At 44.2% G+C, this 14,873-nt stretch overlaps 1 protein-coding gene across 9 annotated transcripts in view; it reads left to right on the top strand.

Moving 5' to 3' along the window:
• The first annotated feature begins 763 nt into the window (after positions 1–763).
• The window catches only part of PARL (presenilin associated rhomboid like), a 54,105-nt gene continuing 39,995 nt past the window's right edge, over positions 764–14,873 (top strand). For all 9 annotated transcript variants that reach the window (XR_012430902.1, XR_012430901.1, XM_074031504.1 and 6 more), the window contains exon 1: positions 764–916. Coding sequence is in view for 4 of the 9 variants with exons in the window: in XM_045386536.2 (XP_045242471.1) it covers positions 792–916 (125 nt within the window). In the remaining 5 variants the exon portion in view is untranslated. The remainder of the gene's footprint in view (positions 917–14,873) is intronic.

The following is a 14,873-nucleotide window of genomic DNA, read 5'->3' as shown; positions in this document are numbered from 1 at the left end:
CTGGCACAACAATCTCAGCTCACTGCAACCTCCGCCTCCCAGGTTCAAGCAATTCTCCTGCCTCGGCCAACTGAGTAGCTGGGATTACAGGCACGTGCCACCATGTCCGGCTAATTTTTGTATTTTTAGTAGAGACGGGGTTTCACCATGTTGGCCGGGCTGGTATCGAACTCCTGACCTCAGGTGATCCGACGGCCTCGGCCTCCCAAAGTGCTGGGATTACAGGGGTGAGCCATCCCACCCAATAGGCTTGGACTTTGTTAAAGGCATACAGAATAACACGAAGTGGTTAGAAATACAGAAAAAAAAGAGTAGTAATTTAAGAAAACTTGGCTTGCGACGTTGGTTCCTCTAGGAACCATCCCTGCAACTCTGGCCAAGTCCTGTCCCCTCTGACCTGAGGCAAAGTGAAACAGTGATGACATCTACCTCTAGCAGTGCTGTGACAATTAAATGCGATCTTAGGGAAAGCGCCTGGTATGTGCCGTTACTCAAAAAAAATGTCAGTTGTCCCTCTTCGCTCTGGCCTCATCCTCCTCATCTGCAAATGCGGGGAGTCCGGGCCACTCTCGCAGGTCGCTCCGGGAGCCGACTGAGCGGTCGGAGGGGAAGCGGTGGTGGAGAAGTGCGCCAGCCACTCGTCCCGGCACCGTGGCGCGTTCGGCGGCCTCTCAGCCGCGCGGGGACGCTCTAGACTGCTCCTCGCGCTCTATGGTGTTTCCTTCGCCCCGGAAGTAGTTGCGCAGCTGGGGTGGGTAAGGTCAGGCCATGGTGGGGCAGAGGTTGGGAAGATGGCGTGGCGAGGCTGGGCGCAGAGAGGCTGGGGCTGTGGCCAGGCATGGGCTGTGTTGGTGGACGGCCGCAGCTGCGAGGAGCTCACTGCGGCCCTAGCCCCGCAGCGGCTGCTCGGACGCAGGTAATGGCAGCTGCTCTGGTTTCGCTTCTTGGTCCCTGAGCTCTGGCAGTGTATCCTCAGGGGGCGGAGGCCGTCTGGGTCTCTTGTGCTGCCCCCAGCTCACCCCCTTCACCTTACTTGCCCCTTCTCTCTCCTCTCTCGCCTCCGTCCAGTCCTCGCTTCTCGCTCCCCTTGCCCATCCTAGCCTAGCCCTCCACGAGCCTGCGCTTTCTCCTTTCCCATTGGGAAGGACGTGACTGGAAGGGGAACTAAGCTGAAGGTTCATGCGTGCCACACTTCATAATCCCGAGAGAAAACTGTTGAGCCAGTTTCTAAGTGAAGCAGTTAGTACAGCTGGTAGAATGGCGGGTTTTATTCTTTTTCCATCTAATTTTAAGGGTTATGTTCCATTACAACCAGTCGCCGCCTTTAGCTTGTAGTGAGCTGAGGGAGGACGAAGTCTGAGGGAGGGTATCACTTTGTGTCTGGCAAAGTCGTAGGAGAGGCTTTACTGTTGAATTGAGACAGTGGAAGATTTGGTATCCGGTTGATTCGGAAAGAAAACTACCGAACCTTCCGAGTAGAAGTGTGAAGTGTATGGTCTATCAGTATTGCTGATTTTTGCATCACGGTAATTCATGTCTAATTTGAGAGAGAAGAGAGAAATTCCTCACCTGTTTAAGAATCTGGTGTGCATTTGGCTTTGAAAATTTTCCTCCTCTTTTGTTCAAAACTTCACTCCTCCCAATTTCTGACTTGGTTAGATGGGTGCCTCGAATCCACCTGATTGCTGGTAATAAGAAACATTGTTTATCAACACGTGGGATAGTCAATGATAAATAATCGAGGCTCTAATGTGGCGGACAAGGATCACCTGGAGAGTTTGTATGGTGTTTTTATGTCCCAGGCCTCACCCCAGTCCTATCAAATCACAATCAGGAGGGGGTGGGTGGAGTGGAAGAACCTGTATGTCCCACAAGCATTAAAGGTGAGTTTTATCAGGGACTTGTGAAAACCTTACATACATTGTATCTTCATACACTGTAACATGGATCTGTCAGGCACTAATCTTGAACTCTTGGGGAGATGGAAAGTGAGGACAGGTGGAGGTGGTAATCCCGTTTCAGATTGCATAGTTTAAGGGGGGAAGAAACGATTAATATTGGCCGGGCGTGGTGGACTCACTCGCCTGTATTCCTAGCACTTTGGGAGGCTGAGGCAGATGGATCGCCTGGAGTCAGGAGTTCAAGACTAGCCTGGCCAACATTGCAAAACCCTGTCTCTACTAAAAATACAAGAAACTAGCGGGGCATGGTGGCGGGCGCCTGTAATCCCAGCTACTCTGGAGGCTGAGGCAGGAGAATGGCTTGAACCCGGGAGGTGGAGGTTGCAGTGAGCCGAGATCATGCCATTGCACTCCAGCTTGAACAACAGAGTGAGACTCCATCTAAAATAAATACTGTACGTGTATTAGGAAGCAACAGGAAGTGTGTGAAACATTTAAGATTTATGTGCACATCACCGTGCTGGTTTTAGGAAGGGGAAGCAAAGGAAAACTAATGAGCCTCTAGTAAAAACTGAGCACGAAGACCATTTGAAACAGTGAAGAAGAAACACATGAAATGTTGAAGATTAGTATTTAATGCCTGAAAAGCTTGCTATTTGTATAGAAAGTTTGAAAATGACATTTTCGTGGTTGCATAAAAAATATACATGAGAGTGTAGGCCTGAAATAGAGCATTTGCCTCTGGAAATAAGTTCTTAAAGTTAACAGCGTATCAGTTACCTTGTATATAACCTTTATTAGCTGTATGTTGAGTTCTTACGGTTCTGAAATTAGCGTGCAGAAGAATGACCCAATCCATGTCATTTGATGTATTAATAATAGGCCGGAAGTGGGGCCAGGAATTTGCATTTTACAAGCACTCTAGGTGGAGATACTAGGGTCTGAAAACTACTGCAGGCCCAAGGCGGCCCACCAGCCAAGAATGGTTTATATTTTTAAAGGATTGTAAAACAAAAATAGTAGTATGTGACAGATTTCAGTAGTCCACAAAGACCAAAATACCTTCTATCTGGCCTTTCACACGAAAGGGAAAAAAAAATCTCATTTGGGCTCTTTGTAAACTTTACTGTTACCAAGGTTTGAGGCTTGAAAGTGGAAACCTGCTTAATTTGCCAATTGTATGAAACTATCCAAAGGAAGAAAGTAGTTGAATTGTAATACTTAACATTTTATATTTTTAAAAAGCTTGCCATTTGGATGGAAAGTTTATATTGAGATATAGTGTCTCCCTTTCTCTCTCTCTCTCTCTCTCTGTGTGTGTGTGTGTGTGTATATATATATATATATATATATATATTTTTTTTTTTTTTTTTAATTTTTAAAGGCAGACTCTTGCTCTGTTGCCCAGGCTGGAGTGCAGTGGCACGATCTCAGCTCACTGCAACTTCTGCCTCCCAGGTTCAAGCGATTCTCCTGCCTCAGCTTCCCAAGTAGCTGGGATTACAGGCATGCACCACCATGATGCCTGGCTAAGTTTTGTGCTTTTTGTAGATGGGGTTTTGCTATGTTGGCCAGGCTGGTCTCGAACTCCTGGTCTCAAGTGATCTGCCTGCCTCGGCCTCCCAAAGTGTTGGGATTACAGGCTTCCGTCACCGTGCCTAGCCTCAAAATATCTTTAAGTAAGATACTTGACATATTAGTCAATCGTGTATGTTGTATTTTGTTTTAACTGATCATCTATTAACTCAAGATGGGGTCAAGAAAATAATTTCGGTATGCCAGAGTTTATGTAGAATCCAACCTCCCACCCAATATCTTTTGTATTTTTAAGAGGTGAGTTCTGTCACCTAGGCTGAAGTGCATTGGCACTATCATAGCTCACTGCATCCCCAGACTGCTGGGTTCAAGGGATCCCCCCCTCATCAGCCTCCCTTGTAGCAAGTACTACGGGTACGCACTACCATGCCTCGGGCTCTATTTTGTTTTAAGTAGAATGAATCTAATCAGTTGTGTATGCTTAGACACATTTTGTCTCCATTTAAACATTAGGCCATTTCTACTTAATTTGTTCATACAAATCTTAAGTAACATAAGCATTAGCGCTGACCTGTATATTTAAGTTATATCGTCTTTACCCTTGCACTCTTAAAAACAATGCACAGGCCGGGCACGGTGGCTCACACCTATAATCCCAGCACTTTGGGAGGCTGAGGCGGATGAATCACCTGAGGTCAAGACTGCTAGACCAACCCGGCCAACATGGTGAAACCCCGTCTCTACTAAAAATACAAAAATTAGCCAGGCATGGTGGCAGGCGCCTGTAATCCCAGCTACTCGGTGGGGCCGAGGCAGGAGAATTGCTTGAACCCAGGAGACGGAGGTTGCAGTGAGCTGAGATCGCGCCCTGTCTCAAAAAACCCAAAAAACAAAACAACCAAAACATTTATGAGACTGTTATCACTCACCATTAGGTCAACAAATATATTGGTATAACTTTTTCTACTTAAAAGTTATAGGATTGTATTTTTTAAAAAAAATCTGAACTGGCTGGGTGTGGTGGCCTATGCCTGTAATCCCAGCACTTTGGGAGGCCGAGGTGGGCGGGTCACCTGAGGTCAGGGGTTCAAGACCAGCCTGGCCAATGTGGTGAAACCCCCTCTCTACTAAAAACACAAAAATTAGCCTGGGCGTGGTGGCGGGCGCCTGTAATCCCAGCTACTTAGGAGGTGGAGGAAGGAGAATCGCTTGAACCCAGGAAGCGGAGGATGCAGTGAGTCGAGATCACGCCATTGTACTCCAACCTGGCAACAGGAGCAAAACTCTGTCTTAAAAACAGAAAGAAACAACAAAAAAAACTGAACCATAACTGTGTGGCTGGTGGCAACTTAGGTATTCATGACATCCTCCCACTTTGAACACATTTGATTGCTTCCACAAATCACCAGCTACTGGCAGAAGGACCAAAGCAGCAGGGTCAAGGCAGGCCTGCCTTCGTGAGTTGGTATATGCCTCAAGGGACCCTCTTTCCCATTCCCATCCATTTTATTGCAGCACTTCACTTTGTTTTCCAACTTATTCTGGTAGGTAATTTATTTTTCCAATCTTACATACCCATCCGATTGGGAAGAGGTGAATAACCTAAACCTGTGAATAAGATCGCAGACATTTGCAATTAGAGATATTATGCTTTTCCTTGTTTCACACTTTAAGAAATTTAAGGCCGGGTGCAGTGGCTCACGCCTGTAATCCTTTGGCAGCACTTTGGGCGACACATTGGGAGGCCGAGGCAGGCAGATCACCTGATGTCAGGAGTTTGAGACTAGCCTGGCCAATATGGTGAAACCTCATCTCTACTAAAAATACAAAAAAAAAAAAAAAAGAAAGAAAAAGCCGGTCCTGATGGCAGCCATCTGTAATCCCAGCTACTTGGGAGGCTGAGGCAGGAGAATCACTTGAATTCGAGAGGCAGAGGTTGCAGTGAGTTGTGATAGTGCCACTGCACTCCAGCCTGGGTGACAGAGTGAGGACCAACCCCCCCGCCCTGCATAAAAAAGGAAATTTAAAATGAAAGCTCACCAAAAAGAAAATGTACCTTATATAATATGTAATAAACATACTATATCTAAAAGCATCCTTATGCCAATAGAAAACCAAACTCGAACTGACCTAAATTATTAGAGGAATTTATTGGTTTATGCAGGTCAAAAATGTAGAGGTAGGACTGGCTTCTAGTGAGTTAAGTCCAGTGTCTCCAATTGTCACCAGACACGATTTTCTCCATGGCTTGTCTCTGCTTCCTAAATGTTGGCTTTGTTCTCTCAGCATGCTGTCTCCTTGTGGTTATAAGATGGCTGCCAGCAGCTCTTGGGGCTCTACATTTTTAGGTGCAAATCTAGCAGAAAAAAAGTTGTCTTCTCTGTTACCACAAACAAAATCTTGAAATTGAATTTCATTGGACCAGATTGGCCTAACTTGGGACAGGTGCCCATGCTTGAATCCCTTGGAGTTGCCAGGGAATGGGATGTGAAAGTTGGCTTAAGTCAATCGTGGGCTTGGTGTATCTAATCAAACGAAGTGGCTGGAAATTCTAGGGTATGGTTTGGAAAGGGAGAAGAGGGCATAGGTGCTGGGAGCCAGTCCTAGTGAAGCATTTGTATTGGAATTCTTTGTTTTATTACCTACATAGGATTAATCTGTGGGACAACAAACCATTCTAATTTAAGTACAAGTATTGTTGGAAGAGTGAGGAATCGGGTTCTAGCTCCTTGCTATTCCAAGTGGTTCATGAACTAGCAGTTTGGGCATCATCTAGGACAGGGATTTGGTAAACTTAGTTTGTAAAAGGTCGGATAGAAAATATGACCGCATGTGGTCTTTGTCACATATTCTTCTGCTTTCCTTTTAAACAACCCTTTAAACATGTAAAAACCATTTTTAGTTGGAGGCTCAAATCCACTCTATAGGCCATAGTTTGACAACCCCTAATTTAGGTGCTTGTTTAGATATGCAAAATTTCAGACTGACCTTGCCCCAGACCTACTAAATTAGAATGTTTTTAATGAGACTTCCAGGTGATCTGTATGTAGACTAAAGTTTCCCCAAACCTGTGGTATGAATAGATCTCGACTCTGGCGGCACATGAGAATCACCCGGGGAGGTCTTACAACTACTGAGGCCTTGGGCCCAGTCCTAGAGATTCTAATTTAATTGATATGAGATAGAACCATGGTGTAGGACTTTTAAGAGCTCACCTGGCAGTTCTAATGTATAGCCAGAATTGAGAATTACTGCTCTAGACTAGGAAGCATGACTGCCTCTGCCACATCTAGTGTGGTAGTTAAAAAACTACGGCCACAATATTTTGTAGGTCTTCTCATCCAAAGTTGGAGTCAGCTTCCCCATTCCTTGGAGCTGGGTTGGACTTGTGGCTTTGTTTGACTGGTAGCATGTGGTGGAAGTAATATTGTGCAAGGTCCAGAGGCAGCCTCAGAAGACCTTGCAGCTTTTGCCTTTGCCCACTTGGAACACTCCCTTTGTCATGGTAGAAGCCCCCGCTAGACTACTGAACACCAAGGACTGGGTGGAGAAAGAGCCCGCAGACAACCAGCACTAAGGCTCCAGGTACGAGTGAGGCCATCTTAGACTCTCCAGCTCTGATTAAGCAGTCAAGAGTACTGGCTGCATTGAGTGATCCAGGTGAGACTAGTGGAATCGGTCCCCAGTTGGGGGCAGCTAACCTAGAGAATCATGAGAAATAATAAATTACAGTTTTAGGCCAGGCATGGTGGCTCATGCCTATAACCCTAGCACTTTGGGAGGCCAAGATGGGAGGATCACTTGAAGCCAGGAGTTCCAGACCAGCCTGGTCATCATAGCAAGAACCCATCTCTTTAAAAACAAGAAAAAGTAGGCTGAGTGTGGTGACTCACATCTGTAATCCCAGAACTTTGGGAGGCCGAGGCAGATGGATCACTTGAGCTTAGGAGTTTGAGACGAGCCTGACCAATATGGTGAAACCCCATCCCTACTAAAAATACAAAAATTAGCCAGATGTGGTGGCATATACCTGTAGTCCCAGCTACTCGGGAGGCTAAGGCAGGAGAATTGCTTGTACCTGGGAGGTGGAGGTTGCAGTGAGCCGAGAGCATGCCACTGCACTCCAGCCTGGGTGACACTGTCTCAAAAAAAAAAAAAAAAAGTAATAAATTATGGTTTTAAGCCAGTGCATTTTAGAGTGGTTTGTTAAGAAGTGGTTTGTTAAGACCTTAATTTAAAAATGCTTTATTACTAAAAAATTCTAATGATAATCTGAGCCTTCAGTGAGCCGTAATCTTTTTGCTGGTGGAGGGTCTTGCCTCTGTTGATGGCTGCGGACTGATCAGAGTGGTGGTTACTGAAGTTTGGAGTAGTGGTGGCAATTTCTTAAAATAAGACAACATGAAGTTTGCCATGTTAATTGACTCCTCCTTTCACAAAAGATTTCTCAGTAGCATGTGATGCTGTCTGATAGCATTTTATCCACAGTAGAACTTCTTTCAAAGTAGGAGTAAATCCTCTCAAACCGTGCTACTGCTTTATCAACTTGGTTTATGTAATAATCTAAATCCTTTGTTGTCCTTTCAACAGTGTTCACAGCATCTTCAACAGGAGTAGATTCTATCTCAAGAAACCACTTTCTTTGTTCATCCATAAGAAGCAACTTCTCATCTGTTCAAGTTTGATCATGAGATTGCAGCAATTCAGTCACATCTTCAGGCTCCACTTCTAATTCTAGTTCTCTTGCTATTTCTTTTTTTTTTTTTGAGACAGAGTCTCACTCTGTCGCCCAGGCTGCAGTGCAGTGGCCGGATCTCGGCTCACTGCAAGCTCCGCCTCCCAGGTTTACGCCATTCTCCTGCCTCAGCCTCCCGAGTAGCTGGGACTACAGGCACCCGCCACCTCGCCCGGCTAGTGTTTTTTGTATTTTTTAGTAGAGACGGGGTTTCACCATGTTAGCCAGGATGATCTCGATCTCCTGACCTTGTGATCTGCCCGCCTGGGCCTCCCAAAGTGCTGGGATTACAGGCTTGAGCCACTGTGCCCGGCCAATTTCTTTTTTTTTGAGATGGAGTTTCACTCCTGTCGCCCAGGCTGGAGTGCAGTGGTGCAATCTTGGTTCATTGCAACCTCTGCCTCCCTGGTTCAGGCGATTCTCTTGCCTCAGCCTCCTGAGTAGCTGGGATTACAGGCACCCACCACCATGCCCGGTTAATTTTTTTGTATTTTTAATAGAGACGGGGTTTCACCATGTTGTCCAGGCTGGTCTTGAACTCTTGACCTCAGGTGATCTGCCCACGTCGGCCTCCCAAGGTACTGGGATTACAGGCATGAGCGACTGCACCCAGCCCTTAGTTCCGTTTCTATTTCTACCGTATCTGCAGTTACTTCCTCCACTGAAGTCTTGAGCCCCTCAAAGTCATAATTGAGTGTTGTAATCAACTTCTTCTAAACTCCTGTTAATGTTGATATTTTGACCTCCTCTCATGAATCATGAATGTTCCCGATGACATCCAGAATGGTAGATCCTTTCCAGAACCTTTTCAGTTTACCTTGCCCAGATCCATCAGAAGAATCACTCTGTGGCTCTTGTCTTACAAAATGCATTTCTCTTTCTTTCTTTCTTTCTTTTTTTTTTTTTTTTTACAAAATGTATTTCATGGGGGGGGGGGAAACAAACTGTATTTCTTAAATCTTAAATAATATGACTTGAAAGTTGAAATTACTCCTTGATGTGTGTGGATGCAGAATGGATGTTGTGTTAGCAGGCATGAAAACAACATTCATCTTCTTGTACCTGTGCATCTGAGCTCTTGGGTGACCAGACACACTGTCAATGAACAGTAATATTTTGAAAGGAATTTTTTTTCTCAGCATGTGGCCTCAACATTGGGCTTAAAATATTTGGTAAACCGTTTGGGCACGGTGGCTCGCTCCTGTAATCCCAGCACTTTGGGAGGCCAAGGTGGGTGGATCGCCTGAGGTCAGGAGTTCAAGACCAGCCTGGCCAACATGGTGAAACCCCGTCTCTACTAAAAACACAAAAATTAGCTGGACGTGGTGGCAGATGCCTGTAATCCCAGCTGCTCGGAGGGTTGAGGCAGGAGAATCACTTGAACCTGGGAGGTGGAGGTTTTAGTGAGCTGAGATTGCGCCACTGCACTTCCGGCCTGGGTGACAGAGTGAGACTCCATCTCAAAAAGTAAAAATAGACAAAAAGTATTCCATAAACCATGCTGTAAACAGGTGTGCTGTAATCTAGGTTTTGTTGTTCGACTAATAGAGCATGGGCAGAGTAGTTTACTATCATTCTTAAGGGTTCTAGGATTCTCAGAATGGTAAATGAGCATTGGCTTCAACTTAGTCACCAATGGCATTAGTGTCTAATGAAGTCAGCCTGTCCTTTGAAGCTTTGAAGCCAGGCATTGCCTCTTCTCTATAGCTATGAAAGTCTTAGATGGCATCTTCTTCCAATAGATGGATGTTCTGTCTACTTTGCAAATCTGTTTAGTATAGCCACCTTCATCTTAGGATCTTCTTGATAAGTTGCTATGGTTTCTACATTAGCACTTGCTGCTTCAAGTTGCTCTTGTATGTTATAGAGACAGCTTCTTTCCTTAAACCTCATGAACCAACCTCTGCTAGCTTCAGACTTTTCCTGCAGCTTCCTCAATTCTCTCAGCCTTCATAGAATTGAGAGAGTTAGTCGTGCTCTGGGTTGGCTGTGGCTTAAGGGAATGTTGTGGCTGATTTGATCTTCTATTCAGACCACTGTAATTTTCTCCATGTTGGCAAAAAGGCTGTTTTGCTTTCTTACTGTTTATCTTTTTGTGTGTAGGGCGGGGAGGTGGGGGTAGATGGAGTCTTGCTCTGTCACCCAGGCTGGAGTACAGTGGCACAGTCTCAGCTCACTGCAGCCCCCACCTCCCACGTTCAAGCGATTCTCCTGCCTCAGCCTCTGCAGTAGCTGGGATTACAGGTGCCCGCCGTCACACCCGGCTAATTTTTGTATTTTTAGTAGAGATGGGGTGTCACATTGTTGTCCAGTCTGGTCTTGAACTCCTGACCTCAGGTGATCCGCCTGTCTCTGCCTTCCAAAGTTCTAGGATTACAAGTGTGAGCCACCACACCCGACCTACTATTTTTCTCTTCTCAGGAGTAGCACTTAAAATTTTCTTCAGTAGTTTTGCTGTTGTTGTTGAGACAGAGTCCAGTTCTGTCACCCAGGTTGGAGTGCAGTAGTGCATTTGTAGCTCACTGCAACCTTGACCTCCTGAGCTGAAGCAGTCTTCCCACCTCAACCTCCCAAGTAGCTAGTACTATAGGTGCAAGCCACCACACTTGGCTAATTTTTAAATTTTTTGTAGAGACAGGCTCTCACTATGGTGCCTAGGTTGGTTTCAAACTCCTGAACTCAAGTGATCTTCCTGCCTCAGCTTCCCAAAGTGCTGGGGTTACAGCTATGAGCTACCATGCCTGGCAAGAATTGTTTCTTTGTATTTACAAGTTGGCTATTTGTGCCAGAGTCTTAGCTTTTGGCCCATCTCAGCTTTTGACATGACTTCTTCACTAAGCTTAATTATTTCTTGTTGGCCGGGTGTGGTGGCTCGCGCCTGTAATCCCAGCACTTTGGGAGGCTGAGGCGGGCGGATCACCTGAGGTCAGGAGTTCAAGACCAGCCTGGTCAACATGGCAAAACCCCGTCTCTACTAAAAATACAAAAATTAGCTGGATGTGGTGGTGGGTGCTTGTAATTCCAGCTACTTGGGAGACTGAGGTAGGAGAATTGCTTGAACCCGGGAGGCGGAGGTTGCAGTGAGCCGAGATCATGCCACTGCACTCCAGCCTGGGTGATAGGCGAAACTTCATCTCAAAAAAAAAAAAAAAAAAAGATTTCTGGTGATTTCAAGCGAGAGACATGGGACTGTTCCTTTCACTTGAACACTTAGCGGTGACTATAGGGTTATTAATTGACCCAATTTCAATATTGTTGTGTTCCAAGGAATGGGGAGATCCAAGGAGAGGGAAAGATGGGCAATGGCTGGTTTGTAGAGCAGTCAGAACCTCTGCAGCATTATTAAGTTCAGTGTTTCATATGGTCATGAAAAACAATTTCAGTGGTAACATCAAAGGTCACTGATCACAAATCACCGTAACAGAGAAGAAAAAATTAAAGTGTTGGGAGAATTACCAAAATGTGACACAGAGCCCCCAAGTGAGCACATGGTGTTGGAAAAATGGTGCCAAAAGACAAGCGAGATGTATGGTTGCCACAGACCTTCAATTTTTGTAACACACTTGAGATATCTGTGAAATACAGTAAATCGAGGTATGCCTGTGTGTGATGTATTCAGTATGTGTATACTGCATCTGATAACTTAACCCTGGGGCCAGCTTGTGTAATGTACTCTTAGTGTCCTCAGCTTGACACACATTTCTGGTGAGATCCTCGAGGTAAATATTTTAGGCAAAAAGATCTGACTTTGCTTCAAGTCCAGATTCCCAACCTAGTGTGTTTATGTTCCTTTTAAAACTTGTGCTTCAAAATTTTAAGTGAATTGGTGACAGAAATAATTTTTTATTAGATTTATTTGTGTAGTATTCAGCTGTTGGAAATACAGAGGATTCTTATTCTCTGTATTTCTTGGTCCAGTACATGACCAATGCTAGGAACCAACATTACTGGGTTACAACTTGCCATCTTTAGTTAATTAATGAATTTATTTATTTTTTGAGGCAGAGTCTTGCTGTGTTGCCCAGGAGCTCTGTCAAACTGGAGTGCAGTGGCGCGATCTCGGCTCACTGCAACCTCCGCCTCCCAGGTTCTAGAGATTCCCCTGCCTCAGCTTGGATTACAGGCGTGCACCACCACACCCAGCTAAGTTTTATATTTTTAGTAGAGGTGGAGTTTCACCATGTTGGCCAGGCTGGTCTCAAACTCCTGATCTCAGGTGATCCTCCCGCCTCAGCCTCCCAAAGTGCTGGGATTACAGGGATTACAGGTGTGAGCTACCATGCCTGGCTGTTAACTTGTCCTGTTTATGGTAAATATATTCCTATTACTTTATGATATACCTTTGTTTTGCCCCAAAATGACATTACTTGTTTTGATTAATTAATTGCAACTTTACTTACAAGACCTATCTCCAAGTAACTTTGGGATCTTTAATAAAAAATCAAATCTGGTTGCAGAAGGTTAACATCTGCCACTTTAAAAATTTAAAAATTATACCAGGAATACATTTGGAAGTAAATAAACTGGTGGTGGTTTAAATAAGAGGGAGAGTTATTTACCAAATATAGGATGATGGGAGGTAAGTGGGTAGTGTCTTTGCTCAGTGGCTCAAAAATGTCAATGGTTAGTGTCTGAATCTCTTGGCCTTTCTCTTGGCATTTGAGATGACTGCTCCATCTCTAGGCATTATGTCCTTATTTAAGGCAGGAAGAAGGGGGTGTGCTTGACATCAGTGACGTGTCCATTTTTATCAGGTGAGCAAAACCTTTGCAAGAGGCTCCTGAAAAATTCTTATGTTTCATTTGGCCATAATTCTGTGTGATATGGTTACCACTAGCTATAGGGGAGGCTGGAAAAGTGAAGATATTTCCTATTACAGAAAAAGCAGGCAAAGGGAAAGCGTTGGAAATAGATTTGGGATTAGCTATTCAACAGAGTTTGCTAAAGGATATTCATTATAAGACTAGTAACAGGCTCTGAAGGGAGTTAAGAGCTATTTAGAGCAACAGTACCATTGGTTGAATAAGTTCATAACTTTCCAAGATAGATGAACTTATTCAAACCTTTTCTGCTTTTTCTGTAATAGGTTTCTTTGAAAGGAATATCACTTACTGAATTTAAAATCTCAAGTCAAATTGCTTTATCAACACTTACCTCACTATGTGATTTCTGAGTTGAATTGAGGAGTGGACTCTGTGTTGAAAAGAAAGGGCATTCTTAGGCAGGACATGGTGGCACACACCTGTAATCCCAGCACTTTGGGAGGCGGAGATGGGTGGATTACCTGAGGTCAGTAGTTCGAGACCAGCCTGGCCAACATAGTGAAACCTCGTCTCTACTAAATACAAAAAAATTAGCCAGGTGTGGTGGTGCATGCCTGTAATCCGAGCTACTTGGGAGGCTGAGACAGGAGAATCGCTTGTACCTGGGAAGTGGAGGTTGCAGTGAGCCGAGATCGCACCATTACACACCAGCCTGGGCAACAAGAGCGAAATTCCGTCTCAAAAAAAAAAAAAAAAAAAAAAAATTAAAAAAAAGGCATTCTAGGCAAGTAATAGTAGTAGCAGCAGTTACATTTGTTTCCAAAATGCTTATTAAGATACCTCCACCTGGATGTCCTATGAGCATCTTTAAAATACTTTATTGAGATGTAATTTACATATAGTAAAATGTATAAGTATTAAATGCACAGCCAGTGCATTCTGATAAATGTATACACCTGTGTGACTATCACCTAAATCAAGATAGATTGCCATCATCCCAGAAAGTTTCCTCTTGCTCCTTTCCTGTCAAGCCCCACTCATTCCAGCAATCGCTCATCTGATATTTGTCATTACAGGTCACTGTGTCTGTCAACTTCTTAGCAATGGAAATCACAGAATCACATATTATGCACTCTTTTGTGTTTGACTTCTTTTGCCAAAAGTGTTTTTGGAGTTATCCATGATGTATTATTAGTTCTCCCCACCCCCCCTTTTTTTTTTGGCCAAGTGTAGTACTCCATTATATGAATATACCACAGAATTTCTCCTGTTAATGGAAATTTAAGTTTCAGTTTTTAGCTAGAAGAATAAAGCTGCCATGACTGCAAGCATTTTAAGCAGTACCCCAGATGGAATTGTTCATCTCTTATCTCCCAGTTGCCTATTTTGGGGTTTCCAATTTTCCTTATCTTATTGAATAGTACTACCTTACTTTGAGTGTAGTACCACCTTTGAGTGTAGTACCACCTTACTTTGAGTATGGTACCATCTTACTTTGAGTTATTCAGAATAAAACTAAGTCATTTTTGGATCCCTTTTTTATTCTAACAATTATTTTGTTAGGGACTAGACTTGGTGGTAGAGATATAATGAATATAAAACTATAATCTAATGGAGGCATGGGCAGTAATGGAGATAAGTATTTAAAAACTGCTTTGGAACTCTAGAAGTGCAGAGGAGAGATGTACCCAGCCCGGGGCAGCTAGGGAAGACTTCCTGGAGGAAGAGATATATTAACTGAAATCTGAAGGGCCCAAAAAAGTTAAAGGGAAATGTATACCAAAATATGAGTAGCATTATCATAGGTAAGAGAGCAAAGCAGATCACAGGAACTGCAAGAAAGTCAGTATAACAGGTATAGAGAGAATTTGAGGTGGTGGAGGGAGAAAGTGGCAAGAGAGAGGAAGGGGTCAGATTTAAGGGATGTGTGCTGAGTTT

Source organism: Macaca fascicularis, chromosome 2, assembly GCF_037993035.2.
Source record: "Macaca fascicularis isolate 582-1 chromosome 2, T2T-MFA8v1.1".
In the NCBI taxonomy this organism is placed as follows: domain Eukaryota; kingdom Metazoa; phylum Chordata; class Mammalia; order Primates; family Cercopithecidae; genus Macaca; species Macaca fascicularis.
The sequence above is the reverse complement of the archived record's forward strand: the minus strand, read 5'-3'. Positions and strand labels throughout refer to the sequence as shown.